Raw genomic sequence first — 16491 nt, 5'->3', positions numbered from 1 at the left:
AAGTGACAGTGGATTGGAGGATGAAACTGCCACCTCTCCAACCACACTGGTCAAACCAACAGTCCATCAATTCTCTCCTCCCACAAAGAAGAATGCAAAGCAATCGTTATTTACATGAACATGTGTGAAAAAACTCCAACAGAAATATGTAAACATTATCAGAAGGCTAAAGAAGTTTTATGAAAACTTTAAAAACTTTCAAAAGAACTATAAAAAACTTAACACTTTTAAAAAATCAAAACAACATTCTGCCCTAACAAGGAAAAGGCCAGCACAGCAGCTGCAGGTACCTGGTGCTACTGTAAAGAAAGCTGAAAAAATACAATAAAAGAGGGTGGGGGTGTGCTTCAAGATAAAAATCAGTATTTTAGTCCTGGTTGTTACTTGTGCTGGAGGCACTCCAGGAACAGCCCATCCTAACCCTGATGAGGAAAAAAAGGGTTACTGGTCATGAACAGACAAAGACAGTCTGATTTGCTGTAATGAGTATAGCTGTAACAGAATTTTAGACTTAGGAGTGAAATTTCTCCCTTCAAAATTAAGCAGTAGCTGCAGATGAAAAGACAACACTTGTCCCTTGAGAGAGGATGGGTACAGACTCTTTAATTGCATTAATCCAAGGTGAGGGCAGATAAACACGTGTTTTCTCTCACCAAACTGGCTGTAAGCAATACAGAAATGCCAACGAGCATCACACAAAGCTGTTTTTCCTCTCTGCTGGTATCACTAACCACAGCACCCGATCATGTGTCAGTTGCCAAACACAGGATCATTGTTTCCCCCAGCACAACTGCAAGTCAAGGAGAAAAACTGCACATTTATCTTCCTACAAAGTACAACTTCTGCTTAATTGCTGTTTTTTCCTCCTCTAAAAGTTATGAAAATTTTTTTCCAAGAGGAATACAAAATAATCCATGGTACAACATTTGTTCCCCTTACAAAGACACAAAGATCTTATTTATGTCTTCTGTAAGACAGAGTACAAAACAGTATGAATACAGTAGAGGTTTTCTTTACATCACCAGTACGGTGACGTTTCAGGTATAAATTTCAGCCTCTTCTTTCCAGAAGGGCATTTTTTTGGAAATGTGAATTTGAACGAACCCTCCAAATGCTGGCAGCTCACGGAATGTGTACTCGGGAAACGCGCTGCACAATCGCAACGTATATTAAAACGCGTAAAAACACAGATAATTTCAGAGCGACACCGCTGACCGTCCCTAGCGTCCTTCAGACGGATTTCAGCCTCTATTTCTCTCGCTGCCGCGGCTCGGGAGAGGCGGGAAGGCGGAGCGGGGCTGGCGCTGTGGGGCGCGGGGCTCTCGGTGCCCGGCTGCAGAGCTCCCCGGGCACAGGGCTCGCTCAGTCGCTGTCGTACTCCTCGATCCGCAATTCCTCCTCCTCCAGGAGCGCCTGCGCCGCCACGGGCTGCGGCTGGCTGCCGGGCAGGTCGCTCCCGCTGGACTGGCTGCAGGGGAGCCCCTCGGGGTCGGCGTGGAGCTCGGGCAGCCCGGGGTCGCGGTCGTCCAGAGCCTCCAGCTGCAGCCTGCAGGCAGCAGGGCGGCACGCTGAGCACGGCACAGCCTCCCGGAGCACTGCAGGAACACACCCGGTGCCCCAGCAGCACCCCCGGGCAGCAAACACCCACATTTCTCTGCACTACGGTGTCGTTATGGGATATGTGAAAGTATGGTGCGAGCTACTTGCTATTTGCAAGGTAAAGAAGAAGGTGTATTTTTTTGACTTTAACTTTTATATTGTTCTAAAGGTGACAGTGGGTTGGAGAGTGAATAGGCTACTTCTTTAAAGACATTGGACAAACTACTAGTATATTAACTTCTTCCACCACCACGAAGAAATGCAAAACGATATATTGTTTATAGAAAATATGTGGAAAAGTTTTCTAACAGAATGTAAACTCAGAAGGCTTTAGAAAATCTTAAAAATCAGGGTGACACTACGGTTCCTGCACACTGAACAGATGGAGAACGATGGCAGTGCTTTCAGCAGCATCAGACACTGTGACACCCAGCCAACTTATTGATGCAGATACAAAATGTGACTAACCACAGGTATGCTGCAGGGAAACTTAAAAGGCACAAGGAAGTTATGATTAATGTGAGGAATTTCACACCTTGTGGCACAGACCAGGGGGATTACAAAGAAATGCACCCCTTAGGGACACTTGTCTATCTCCCTAACAACCAAAATGGCTTTTAATACAACAGCTGGGAAACAGGGTGGTTCTTGGAAATACACCTTGGAAATTCACAAAGTCAGCAGCAACACCAGGGCCAAGTAGGAGGTGCTCTGCCAGATGCCTCAGTAAACTATGCCCTAGCTAGGAGATGACAATTTGTCTCACTGCAGCTGTGAACTTGATTCTTTGCTAGAAACACAGCAATTAAAACACTTTAAATTCCAGAGGATCACAGCCCTAGCAGTGTAACTGGGGCTCTGCTGGGGTCAGCGAAGTCTCTGACCCAGAGGGCTCCAAGGAGCCACAGCAGAGCTGCTCGTGCCAGGTCACCCTGAGGCTGCACACGCAGCCCGTGAGGAGCCACTGCAGCCCACAGGGAAACACCTGGGTTTTCAGCAGTCAGCAGCTCTAGCCTGATGAGAAACGGTGCATTCTGCACAAGGTTTACTCTGAGTAGCCTTACGGGCAAAACTTCCACAAGATTACACCAGTGCAGCTAAGTCCAGATTAAACAGACCTTTAAAAATACCTTGTCTTTGTTACATCACAGACTCATGCCATCACAGGGTTCTCCCCCTTCACAGATGACACAGTCTCACTTTTTAACTACAGGCAGAAGTTCAACTTACCTCCCAAAATGTCTTTTCAGTGGCAGCCTCCCCACGTCTTGGATAAAAGCAATCTGAGCTGAGAACAAAGAGCCACCAGTATCGTATTAGGTAGATCATAATGAACAGACAGCTGAACTAGAAAATAAACAATACTAGAAAATAAACAATTACCTTAGCTGAGTATTCCTGTAAATATTTGAAATGTTTTAGATACCAAAACACCGTGTGTGTAACTTTTCCCCCCAAACTGTTAGTTTACCACAACATATTTACAGATGGTCTACACACAAAATTCCAAATCCCTGACGTTCATCCCCTGTGTATTTATCATGTGGAACTGTTACCCCACGACCTACAAAATTCACTCATCCTGATGTCAAGGCCTTAGTTAAGACATGATGCTTTTTATTAGAAACAATTAACAACAGCACAAGTGACCCAGCTCTCTAAGTACTAATTTTTGCACTATGTACCATGCAAAGTAAATTTTTCTGCAAGAACTGAGATAATCCATTTGCTAATGGATTGTCTCAGATTTAACTTTTTTTTTAATGCACTGCAAACTGGAATTTTTCTTCTTTTATCTGTGAAAGACTTTTTGAGTTGTTGTAAGGGTGTTGCTCTTACTGGAAAGGTGTAGGATCATAATTACAGGAAAATGGACATGCATGAAATGAACCAGCCTAACCTTTGTGGATAAAAAAGCTGACGTTGCAAGAAGAAAGAAGAGGCAGAAAAGTTACTGACAGACATAGGGGTGTCACCCCAAGTAAAATGACACTGACAGCTTCTACCACTTAGATTAAGAAAAGATGTGTGCTTGCCTCGTGGACAAAGCAGAGCTACCAATCAAACCATGCATGACTGTGTAGACCAGGAGAAGAAGTAAATATAAACTATGTTTACAGGCACAATGAGCAGGTTTTGCTTGATTCCCATTGAATCGTGCAGAGTTCTTTGTCTTCTCTCCTCAGAAAGGCCTCAGTAAGCAATGGAGATCTAGTCAATATTGGCTACTAGGTGCACAAAGCTCTTCTCATCAAATCCTCCAGCAAATATAATAAAAGCTCTAAGTCCAGAGAGCACCTCATTCACTACAGTTTGACCAGCCTACCAGGGCAGCTTTAATTTTGGCTGTGGTACTGGAAGCATCTTTGGGCATCACCCACATAACATTTGCCAGGAGAATGTTTTATGCTGAGGCAAAAGCATAAACATTTATGGCCTTTTGGCTTATTAAATTTGTCAGTGTGTTTCAACTGCAAGAAGAGTCCAAGATGAAGAGTTACCCTGACCCATCTTACCTTGGTTTCTCATTGGGTTTGCTAGCATAGCAAGGTAAGGCAGCAGCTCTGTCTGAAGGCACTCAGGTGGTAAACAGAAGCTTGAAAACAGAGATTTTGCAGCAATGCAATTTTCCTGATACTGTAACAGTTTGGGGGGAGAAATACAAGTGAAAAACCTGGTAAAACATTAAGAATGTAGATGTTCTGTACCATGTTCTGTACCATAACCACAACCACAGACTTTCCTCCTACTTGCTACTGAAAAATGAGGCCAGATTAAGAGAATGTAAGCAGCTAACATGCCAAACTTAAAAATGGTAGAATCCCTCATCTTTGCCTTTTACTGGACATTAAAATTAAAAAAAAAAAAAAAAAATTCATTTTTTACAGAATTCCCAGCCCACCCAGGCCAATGCTTCTTGCCAACTTGTTAGTTCAAATGTAAAAATTGCCCAGACCTGCAGTGTCACCTGAACAAGCTATTTCTAATAAACACATAAACCATAACAGCAGACATTTCTTACACTTATACAACAGTGCTTCAATGTGCTTCAGGTGGCACAAAACCAGACTGAGTTCTAGAAATATTAACAGTACTTCAACTCCAGTTGTCTCCCTGTTAATTTAGGATTCAGGCTCTCCCGGGACACAAGCATCAGACTTTGTCAGTGGCCTCCAATTTATTTTCACATTAAAGGAATGATGCAAACTGCTCTTTTAGCAAGTGCTTTATAGAACCAGACTATCTCAAAATAGGGTCTTTGACAAGTTTAGCATTGCTATCAAATTTGAGCTATGCTACTCAATAGGGGAAAAGGAATATACTACCTGAGGGGAAAAGGAATTAAGAAAAAGCAAAGACAAGGACTTACCTTTTTATTGATCAAAAACCACTGGGGTTTGTGTAAGGGTCGGAAGCCCATGCCCCCCTGCTGGTGGGCAAAGGCTCTGGAGGTGTTGGAGTGGATGACCCCTCGGGTAGCCACGGAGGCACCGTAGCTCTCCATCACCAGCCGTGCCTGAGAGAGAAACGGGGCCCTGGGTGAGCTCCAGGCAGCTCACCTGCACTGAAACACACACAGTGACTGCACTGCCACAGCATGCACAGCATTTTAAATGCACAACTCATGTTCAGAGCAGCTAAGCAAAAGAAACAGCTTGACTCCTTCTTAGTACAAACATATTCTACTCAAAAATACTTGGTATTCTACAAAAACTACAACCCATTGTAACAAAATGCTGACAGAAGCTGGGCAAAACAATGGCTCTGCATCTCTTCTACAGCTGATGTACTTCAGCACTCATTTACAATTCAAATCCCTCACACTCTAAGACTGTAGCAAACTTTAAAAAACAGTGAAAAGTTGAGAAGCTCAATGTAAAAGTACTTAAAGACAAGGGTGTGCCTATAAAAAGATGACACTTACGCTCCAGTTACTACAAAGGACGTCAGCAGTGCTCAAATATTCACTGGCTCTCACTACATCATCTATATCAGAAAAAAAGTCCACATAGTTCTGGTGAAGGTACAGATTAAACATGCTTCCAGACATATGTGATTTCTCCACGATTTCCTGTTAGGAAGAAGCAAATTAGGACTTTACAGGTGGATAAGGAAAGGATCCTTGTAAAAACAGCTGTGACACACCCAGGTCAGGGAGCTGATACACGAGGCCTGTGCAGCAATGCCTAAGCACACGAGCTGGTTTGCCCCAGAGGAGCGATTCCCTAGCTCAGACTGAAGGCACACCAGCTGAGACAGGAGCAAACCCAGGTGCTGGAGGATTTGCACCAACCCCTTGGGGCCCAGCTGCAGGAGTACCTCAGGCTGAATGAGCAACGTGTCCCGGTGGTGTCTGGACAGGTGAGCAGGCAGCTGAGGACACTCTGCTTCTGACACTGCTTCTCCTGGAAAGGATTGCACAACTTCAGCCTTTATGTTCTACTGTCAGCTCCACCAGCAGCTAAATGATAGCATTTTCCATTCCCAGAGAGCTCTGGGACAGGCACAGGCACTTAATTATTATAGTCAATATAACACAGTCACCAACACACAATTAATTACATTAAGCTTCATATAACAAATCTAATAAAATAACTGCTCTATTCCCTCACCTCACCACTTCTCCTCAGCTGGTTTTGGAGCCAGTATTGGGAATTACTACCAAAATGTGCACAGCCAGTGGCCTGAGGGACCCTGATTTTATGCTGTTGTTACTGACCAAACAGCCCAGACAGAGCCCATCCAAAGCCTTACTTTAGCAACTCCACTAGTAGCAGCTAACATGATTTCCCCACTGATAAGTCAAAGTTTTCTTACTTTTGCAATAAATAATCTTCCCCAGAGCATGGAAAAGAAAAATGGATGCATCCTTGCCACCAATAGCTTGCATCTCCTGGTCTTCTGAAGTATCACATTTACTTTTCTTTCTTACTTTGGATACTCCTGCTTCCTCACATTTTATTGTGGAGCACTTCTTCTTCTTCTTTGACCAAAATTCTTTCTCCAATGAGCAGCCTATTAATAAAATAAAAAACAAAATCAAGACAGAGTACATGATTCTGCAGAAGTTTTCTATAATGCTATTGCTGATGTTCTGTGTAATAAAGGGAACAGAACAGGCTATATAAATGGAAGCACTATGAGAAAACTCATTTATTAGGAACACAGCCCAGTCAGCTAAATTAGCATAATTCATTACCTTAATTCCACTTCTGTCCCTTTAGCCACAGCTCAGGTACCAAGCACTTTTTAAACAATAAACAGCTGTCTTTGACAAGTAAACAGGATGTAACTGAAATATAATTTGCATATATTTGTACTTGTGCTTTAAAAATGTGAAATTCCAAACATGGTCAAGTGGGGAATGTATCAGAACTAGAAGGGATAAGCCTGAATGTTTTTTTCAATTTTGTCTTCTACTGGCATTATCTGTACAATAACCTCCCTGAAATACAAAGTGGCAAAGATAACCTTTGATTTAGGTGATTTTACCAACTGCCTACTGTCTTACACAAAGTTTGAGCTTCATGAAATAAAACAGTTATTCTACTCTAAGTTAATAAACTTGAAAAATTTCACCCACAATTTCATTTTGTGACATTTGAATGTTCATTACTGAGCTAAGACAAATTATCCTTTAGGTATTTATTTTTCTTTTCTCCCACAGTTACCATGGATCCATTTTACCCATTCATAGTGTTACAAAATGAATGTATCAATGGTGCTTACATAGACAGACACATGAAGAAACACCCCTTACATAATTTTAAAAGTTGCTGGGTGCTCAGGAGACCAGCAAGGAGATGGGGTATCTCCCAGACTTGCACAGCATCCCTGGCTGCCAGTCACTCACCTCACTGAAATACCTGCACAACTACACATGTTCTGCTCAAACACCTCTCAGTGTCAGGGAAAATGTGAGAGGAGAATGCTCAGTGTGTTGTGACTCCAGCAGTCCCACACCAAAGCTCTGAAGCCATACGCCTTTCTTTTCTCCCCAGCTCTAACTATCATGGCTTTACATTTCCATGGTAACTTATTAAAAATTACACAAACTGGTTATGTTAACATTGTTTAGATTTTCTGGAGGATGTGTCCAGCAGTGAGATACTGCATGCTTTTCTCAGATAACATCAATCTAATAATATTCACTCATACTAATGAGTGCAATCCTCTGTTTTTTCCGATTCACACAGAACAATCCAAGCCTGGTACACCTGAAGACATCAGCAAAATAATTGACCTGCAACATCTGCAAGTTAAATTTAGAAACTTTACTCTCTGCCTTGTGTAACACAACTAATTTCAATATACCCAGCTAATTTCAATATACCCTAAAACTCAAAGTAAACACCCCTCTTAAAAAATGGGCTGTAAACTACCTTTAATCTTGTATTCCATGAGCACATTTGCTATTTGCAAAGCAAATGGGAGAAGAAGAATGTGTGATAGAAGCAATACCATTACTAACTCTACCACATACAGCAGAAGACAGTTGCTGAGTCTGTTTCCTTAGGCCCAAGTTTAATGTAAGTAATGCCAGCATTTCACAGTCCTGACAATGAACAACACATGCCAGAGGACTGCTTTGAAAAATGCAACTCACATATACTGGATCCTTAACAACTGCTGACTTGTCAAATGCTCATAAAATAAGTTTGGGAAATGCAAAAACCAAGCAATGAAAGTATCCCTTTCAAGCTAAGGCTGCATCATAGAAACTCTGAACAGCAAACACAAATAGCAAAGGTACCAGGAAGAAAAGAGGGTATTTTGTCAAAATACATCAGCACATGCACATGTGTCATGGTTTAAGCCCAGCATGCAAGGGGTGAGCCCCACTCACGCCCCCACACACCCTGTGTTTGTTCCTGCTCCACAGAAGCGTGTCCAGAACATTTTGCAACTCACCCACCTGTGCTGCAGCTGTGAACAGAACATGTTTTCAGCAGAAATGGTCAAAATATCACTTCACCTAACAAAACTGCAATTTGTACCTTTCGTAGAGGAAAACTGAAGGCTGTTTATTGCACTTCTTATGTCACCTGAACAACCTCTGCAAAGCAACTCCAGAGAAGTTCTATCAGGGGCGTAATTCTCTCTGTTCTACAAGGAAAAACAGCAATAGAACAAACAGGAAAAACAGCAATATTCAAAGCAATAGAAGAACAGGAAAAAGAGGTGAGAGCCCACCTCTGACACACACCATGAACAAACACATGAGCATCCACCATGCGCTCAAACCACAGAATACTATGAACTTTAAAAATTTAACTTTTTCAGGTACACTGTCACAAGTTATGTAACAATATTAAAGAGAAAAATGCACATAACTCTTTGCAAGGTGTCACTCCATATGATATTGCTTGTAATCAAAACAGTTCAGGAGCAATACAAGATTCAGGTTCATGACCTCTTCTGGCCTTGCTGGATACATGAAAGATTACATCTCTTCCTATTATTTGTTTCACTTATATATTTACGGTAATAAGTGGAGTAATTTTCAGAAGCAACATTGTAGACTTGGACCACAGATCAAGAGAAACTAATTCTTAAAAAGAAGGTATCTGTCTAGCTTATTCCTTGCTTTCTGTTGCCCTGGGGAAAACACTTTTTCCTTTGAGGAGGTGTGGGGCTCTGCTATCAAAGATCAAATACAGTAATAAAATCAAAATATTTTTATATAGTTCTAGCCTTGCACAGAAGTTATGAGCTTTGACAACTTACCATACTGGCTTCTGCTGCAGCTATTCGAGTAAGAACTTTCATCATATTGGTCGGTGCAACAGGCTTGAAACTGTTGAAGTCCATTAAAAAAAAAAAATCATTAGTTTCTAACCTCTCAGTTATTTGAACCATGTTTTATTGAGGTAGAACATCTCACCTAATATTGAATATACACAACTCCTCTACAATTTCAGCGGGGAACAGTGACCTCTGGTTGCTGTCTCCACTGAAGTTATCTGAGATTATAAAGACCAGGGGGCACCTACTCCTACGAACAAAACTCCTGCAGAGCAGAACAACAAAACGTGATGAATATCAAACTCCAGCTTGGTAAGCCGCCAAAGCTCATAATTAACAATTTATTTGCCACTGACCTGAGGATTTCATGTAGGCTGCCAGGATCCCGGTAGAACTGGTTGGGAATGTCCTGTCCAAAACAAAGAGCTGCTGTCACGACACTCAGATGTAAACACTCTCCTCCACAGACTGACTGTCATGGCACACTGCACTGCCACGAATTTTTAACTGCTGGCTTGCTTGCTGCCAGCTACACTTGAACACAGCAGACCCTGGACAGAGGAGCAGCAGGGGGACACAAACCCAGAGAGCACAGTGTGTCTCATTAAGGGAAAGGATCATCTACAAATAAATGTTTTCTCGCTGTCTCAGTTTCCTAAGACACAGCCTTGGGTGATCACACTGCCTGTGAACAAGAGTCTCACCCGGAGCACAAACACTCCAGGAAGCAGCTCCCTTGGGGAAAGGGCAGGACACCCATTTGGGGTGTCACAGGACCTGCACAGGAAGGTGACTTTATTTTAAAGATAAGTCTCATGAGAATCTGCTTCCTAAATTCCATGGCACATCACATTTCCCTGCCAGAAATTCTGTATGTTTTGGTCTTGAAAGTTTACAGATAACCTCACTACCAATTTCTAGAATTTATCTTGGGGAAAAGAACTGCAAAGTTCAGAAAGAAATTGCTATTGAAACACACTTCTACACAAGTACAAATACAGCCTTGTCCTGTACCTGCTCACAAACTCTCAGTCCACACCCATGCCCTAAACAACACCACCTGTGTAAAACCAGGGAGAAAGTGCTAAATTTCAACTGCTCCTGCTTGTGTTCATTCTCATGTGTCCCCTATGCTTTCGTGCATCATTGAATAACAGGAATAGTGGTGTGTTTTCCACTCTTCTTGTTTATACACACATGTATTTCTGGAGATTAAATCATCCAGAAATGTGGGAATGACTTCTCAATATTGACCTGCTTTTTGATACTCTGTTATGTATTTCTGTGCCCAAACCAGCCTCCTATTTCTGCCTGACTACTTGCTTCTGTGGCAAAACTAACTACAGGTAGGACATGGCTCTAGACTGCTGCAGAGACACAAAAACTAATGAAGATCTCATCTGCCAATCTCATCATGCCAATATTGCAACAAAAGGTACTGTTTGAAAGACAACATTTCACAAGTTTTCACTTACTTCAATAAGAATAAGCTTTTTATCATTTTCTGAGGACTCCCCAAGCATCTGAAGTTTGTTATACTTATTTGCTCTTAATAGAAAATCTTGAAAGAGAGCTGCTTGGGCCTGACTCGGAAACGTATGAGAATTTGAGTCTGAAAAAGAAAACTAATTAAAAATATGTATTCTATATTATACCAAGCAAAATATAAGTACCCACATGAACTAATACCCACCCGTGCTATTTTCTGACAGCAGCACTGAACAAGCCCTTTGGCAAACGTGACAAACACAGGAGAATTTTTAAAGGGGTGTAATTCAACTGAGGACCCAGACAAAGACACTGACCTGTTTTCATTTATTTGGTTCAAATTATATCCAGGCTATTACAGAGCTCTCTGTACTGATTTGAATTGTCAGTTATTTTTGACTAAACACTGTAAAAAAACCTAAATCCCTTTCCAGATAAAAGCAACAGAAGGATCCTTGCTAAACACTAAGGAATAGACTTACATGAATGTGGATCTGATTTCACAAGTGACAGAAATGAAGCAAAAGTACAAGATAGAAAACCCACAAAAGCAACTGGAAGGGGAAAGAAAGAGATAAAAAGAAAAATCCCCAGCACACTTACCATGGCCAAACATGCTTTTCAAGTCTTCCTTTGTGAAGTCTAAAGAGAGTGGATTGGTCCATTCTTGCACCTGAAGGCCAAGATCTCTGGCCAGAATTTGGAGAGTTGCAGTTTTTCCACAGCCAGGAGGGCCAGTCAGCAGCAAGATAGGGCCACCCTGACACAAAGAAACAAAACATAACCACAGCTGTGATAAATAAAGACTGACAGCTGGCTAAGGATGGATACTGGCTGAACTTTTCCTGCAGTTTCTCTGGCAATGATGCTCTCTCCCAGTGAAACCCCAGTCACACATTTTGTGCTGTTAATTCACCTGCTGAGTACTCGGACAGAGAGAACAGGCCAGGACTCTGAAAGCCTTACTCTGCTCCTAATGCCTCTGGTAAGTAAAGTCACTGCCATGACTTTACTTAGCCACTGCCATGTCACTGCCAACACAACAGATACCCACCTGAAGAACCAGCTCTGGAAAACACCAGGCAGGGCTGGCAATTTGTGTTTAAGAATGCCTCTTATCAACACTGAGATTAAAAACATCCTCACCATCCTTACACCAGCCCAGTGGAACTGGAAAGTTGTCACAACACTTAAAAATTAACCTGGCAGAGGTAAAATGCAGCTTTAGGCACTTACTGAAGAGGTGTGATTTACGACTGGATGCCAGAAAACAGTTATTTCTGAGCAAAACCAGAATTCACCTCTTAGCAGCATAAGCCCAAAATAAATGTACAAGCTCTAACCTGCTCTTAGAGTATCTTCTACAATGCACAAGACACACAGTCACTATCTCCCTCAGCTGAGGCTTCTCTCTGAACTTGAAATTCCATGCAGCTCGTTTGTACGGTTTAATGCCTCCAGCTACAGACTTTAGCAAGTTTACCTGCTTTGGCTGCCTCTGAAATATGTGTGTTTTTAACCAGGTTTCAACTTCCTCAATCTTCTTCTTTTGCACAGCAAGGTCATTCTGAAACAGGGTTAAAATACATGGAAGTTACATATTAAACTCTTGGTTTCCAATGATGAACTTAAAGAGCACAATAAGTGCTGGATAAAAGATCACCAGACATGTTGGTGTGAGTTGCAGTTATGTGTGTGCTCTGCAGAAGCAATGCCACAGTTAAGGATGATCATCTCATCCCGTTTCCTCAATCAATCAGTTTTCCATTCTTTGCAGTCAGGAAATAATGAGCTATTTATTATTCTTCAAGTGGATATGCTACAATATTTTCTGTGTCAGGGTACTTCATGGCTGTTGCTGGAGCCAGTCCTTTTTGCTTTTTTTACTCTATTGTAACTTCTGCAAATCCCGCATGTCTGGGTTTCCCCAGTGCCTGGAATATCAGATCTGTGTGGAATTCAGTGAGAGGTGTCAGAGTTTCAAGAGGAGTGCTGTTTAATAAGCAGAGCCCTGTGCTTCATGAGAGGCTGTGCACAGACGCACACACGACCCGCGACGCCAGCAGCTCTCACACCTGCGTTTCAGGTCGGTGTCTCTCCACCCACGGCAGCTCCTCCCGGGCCCGGCTCCGGCCGGGCGTGGCTCTTTTCCTGGGAGCAGCTGCGGCTCTGCTCTTCTCTGCCACGGGGCTCGGGGCTCTCTGCTTCTGCCCCCGGCTCCTGCCAGAGCCGCCTCTCAGCGGCCTCACGGCGCAGGGGCCGAGGCCGGCGGTCCCGAAGAAGTCATCGAACGGCCGTGCCAGCCACTCCGCCACCTGTAGAGACAGAGCTGTGGGCAGGAGTGCAGCGCCTGCTTCCCGCAGCTGGGCACACCATCCCTGGGAACGGGACACGCTCGTCAGGTGCACGCTGCCCTGGGACCCCTGGCAGCGCCCGGGGCCGGGCTGGACGCTGGGCTGGACACCGGGACAGTGGGACGGGTCCCTGCCGTGGCAGGGGGGCACTGGGTGGGATTTGTCCTTCCAACTGAACTGCTCTGGGGCTCTGTGATGGAAAAAACACAACTGAACTGCTCTGGGGCTCTGTGATGGAAAAAACACAACTGAACTGCTCTGGGGCTCTGTGATGGAAAAAACACAACTGAACTGCTCTGGGGCTCTGTGATGGAAAAACTACAATTGCTCTAGAGTTTTGTGATGGAAAAACTACAACTGCTCTGGGGTTCTGTGATGGAAAAAACACAACTGAACTGCTCTGGGGCTCTGTGATGGAAGAACTACAATTGCTCTGGAGTTTTGTGATGGAAAAACTACAACTGCTCTGGGGTTCTGTGATGGAAAACTACAACTGAACTGTTCTGGGGTTCTGTGATGGAAAACTACACCTGAACTGCTCTGGGGCTCTTCTGGGGTTCTGTGATGGAAAAACCACAACTGCTCTGGGGTTCTGTGATGGGAAATCCACAACTGCTCTGGGGTTCTGTAATAGGAAAACTACAACTGCTCTGGGGTTCTGTATCACCTCCAGGAGTATTCTCCAGCAAAAGGGCAAATCAGAACAGGTTGAGAACTCCACAAACGCATATCCAACCCAAAGAATTAAAAAATTATGAAATAGCAGCTTACTCAGACCACTGTTATATGATGGTAATGTTCACACTGTCTCTGTGTAGTCTTCAGTGTGTGGCACTTTTCCCCCATTTTTAAAAACTATTTACAATGTGGCCATTTGTGCATAAATGACAAATAGGAATGTTTGGCAGAGGAAGTTCCTGAGGCAGCGCAGTAAAATCGGGCAGTGTGCTGCTCTGGGCAGCTCAGGCTGAAGCAGAGCCTGTGCCAGGACAAGGAGCAGTGCTGGCAGCACTGGATTTGGGTCTGCACTGGAGGAATAAATTCATTATTTATATTTACGCCCTGGGCCCGGGCAGCAGACTCAGCCCCAGGACCACCACAGGGGCAGCCCCTCGGTATGGTAGCCCCACGCTACCAGTGACACAAGTGACACACAGACACGGCAGCCTAAAAGGGCTGTGAAACCCTAAACCAGCACAGTGCTGGCACACAGGGCACCGAGAGCTGCCTGCAGCAGGAGGCTCTGCCTGCAGTGGGCCCAAACCGCTCCAGCAAGCCTCTGGCTGCCAAGCCCCAGTGGGAAATTAAAGGGTGGGGGGCATGCTGCTTTTGGGGTGAATAATGCTGAAACCAGCCTGACTCCTCCATCCCAAAGTTCAACAGCCTCAGAGGGAGCTGAAGCTGTGGCAGAGCTGGAAGATCCCCAGAGAAAGGAACAAGGGACACCTCTGAGAGCTTCTGCAGAGCTGCTGAGCTGGCCCAGCCTGGGCACATCTGACCGACAGGGCAGCACTTCAGATGAGAACAAGCCCATCCCAGATTTCAGCATCCCAAACTTTAAAACCCGACACTTTAACAGCTCCTGACATTCCCTTCTGGGTGTGTGGGGACTCCTCCTGCAGGGGGATGATGATCTCAAGGTCAGAGCTCCAGGCTGAGCACTGACATCAGCCTCTGCCCTGTTCCGCCACACAACCACCCCTCAACTCTAAGAGTCACACAACCATTATGGATGGAAAACAACTCAACTGCCACTGTTGTACAGTTTTCTCACAGGGAATTCATGGTTTAGTCTAAAGAATTCTCAGTTTTTATCCTTCCAGACACTTGTTTCAGTTCTGTTGCCTCCGGGGTGTGTTACAAATCCTCACAACCCAGCTACTCCCCAGCCAGGTACAGCAAAGTTCATGTTCATTTACAACACAGGAATTATGAATATCATTTACTACTCCCTGCCTCCCTCCAGCAGTCAGTTGTCCTTCATCCACTGCTCAATCCATTGCATAATCTGATCCAAATTTCTCTCCAGGTCCTCTGGAGTGTTGCTGGTGTACAATTTCCTTTTTGTACGACAGCACAGCTTCCTCACACTGAGTCTGAGGAAGAAGCCCAGCCTTTCCTTCACCTTCCCACTGCACAAAAAAGCACGTTCACATCTCAGCTGCAGCTCACTCCAGCAGTGGCTGGAGTGCCTGGGATAATTCTGGCTCAGACCTCTCTATCTCATCATCACCAAATATCTGTCTGGCTGCCCCAGTGCTGCAGGACGATATTGCCCTGATTTTTAAAGGTGTTTAGTTTTCTTTTATAGGTGTTTTGAAAGTTTTAAAGTTTAAAGCTTTTTTTAAAGTTTTTTTTCTAAACTTTTAAAAAAAGTTTTCTAAAGTCATGGAACATCTTTAGCCTTCTGATAATGTTTACATGTTTGAGAGTCAGAGTTCCCACAGAATTTCGTGTATAAATAGAATAGTTTACATATTTCTCTGTGGGTGGAGAGGAATGACTGATTGATCTTTGGACCAGTGTGGTTGGAGTGGTGGAACTCCATCCTCCAATCCACGGTCACCTCTGGAATTGTATAAACACCAGATGTTTAGAAAAGAGTTTCTGTGAGCTCATTTGGTGCCCGACAGCAGCAGCGCGAGGCCGTGTGAGGCTCAGCGGATCTGTGCACCGTCCCGTCCCCTGACCAGCCCCGGGCAGGGACCGCTGCCAGCCGCACCAGAGCCCTCTCGGCGGGGCGGGCAGAGCCGGGGCTTTGCGGGAGGTTTTGGGAGAGGTTTTGGGGGTCTCTCCTGAGCCCCTCGGCCAAGCCTGGCGCTGGCTCGGTGCCCACGGCGGAGCAGCGGCCCCGGCACCGTCACCGCCCGGTTTCACCCCCGAGAACGGGCGCGTCCGTGCCGCACGCAGCCACACCGAACGAACCTCCCTGCCAGCGAAAACCGGGGCCAGCACGGAGCTCCGCGGGAGAGCCCCGTGCCCGCACCCACCTCCGCCGGCCGTCCCGGGCCGCTCCCGGACATCCTCGGCCGGGGCAGCGCTCCGTCCCGGCGCTCCCGGTGCTCCGCTGCCGGTGGCTCCTGGCGGCTCCCGGAGCTCCCGGTGGCTCCTGGTGGTTCCCGGCGCTCACGGTGCTCACGGTGCTCCGCTGCCGGTAGCTCCTGGTGGCTCCCCTCCCGGAGCTCCCGGTGCTCCCGGCGCTCCCGGTGCTTCGCTCCCGGTGGGCCGCGGTTCCCACACACGCCCGGGGTCCTGGCGCTCGGCCGGCGCGTAGCGGTGACGTCATCGGCGCGTAGCGGTGACG

The 16491-nt window shown here is 45.1% G+C and overlaps 1 protein-coding gene across 1 annotated transcript; it reads right to left on the bottom strand.

Annotated features, from left to right (window-relative positions):
• Positions 1-588: 588 nt before the first annotated feature.
• RAD17 (RAD17 checkpoint clamp loader component) lies at positions 589-16449 on the bottom strand. The gene is made up of 16 exons (XM_021551861.3): positions 16178-16449; positions 12909-13148; positions 12317-12400; positions 11437-11593; positions 10821-10957; positions 9702-9754; positions 9485-9610; positions 9328-9397; positions 8598-8706; positions 6418-6615; positions 5920-6005; positions 5525-5671; positions 4970-5116; positions 4116-4236; positions 2830-2887; positions 589-1546 (listed from the first exon to the last, which is right to left on the bottom strand). The coding sequence occupies exons 1-16, from the start codon at positions 16208-16210 to the stop codon at positions 1363-1365; spliced, it is 1950 nt and encodes a 649-aa protein (XP_021407536.2). The 5' UTR covers positions 16211-16449; the 3' UTR covers positions 589-1362.
• Between the last annotated feature and the right edge of the window lie 42 nt (positions 16450-16491).

The sequence above is a fragment of the Lonchura striata genome, chromosome Z (genome assembly GCF_046129695.1).
Source record: "Lonchura striata isolate bLonStr1 chromosome Z, bLonStr1.mat, whole genome shotgun sequence".
Classification (NCBI taxonomy): domain Eukaryota; kingdom Metazoa; phylum Chordata; class Aves; order Passeriformes; family Estrildidae; genus Lonchura; species Lonchura striata.
Note: the sequence above shows the minus strand (reverse complement) of the source record. Positions and strands in the feature narration are given on the sequence as shown.

Excerpts from the sequence above, each read along its gene's own strand:
- RAD17 (XM_021551861.3), bottom strand. The coding sequence starts at position 16,210 with ATGTCCGGGAGCGGCCCGGGACGGCCGGCGGAG. Across the intron at positions 9,611-9,701 it reads AGCCTACATGAAATCCTCAG|GAGTTTTGTTCGTAGGAGTA; the intron begins GTCAGTGGCAAA and ends TCTGCTCTGCAG. Across the intron at positions 2,888-4,115 it reads AAACCCAATGAGAAACCAAG|CTCAGATTGCTTTTATCCAA; the intron begins GTAAGATGGGTC and ends CTTTGTTCTCAG.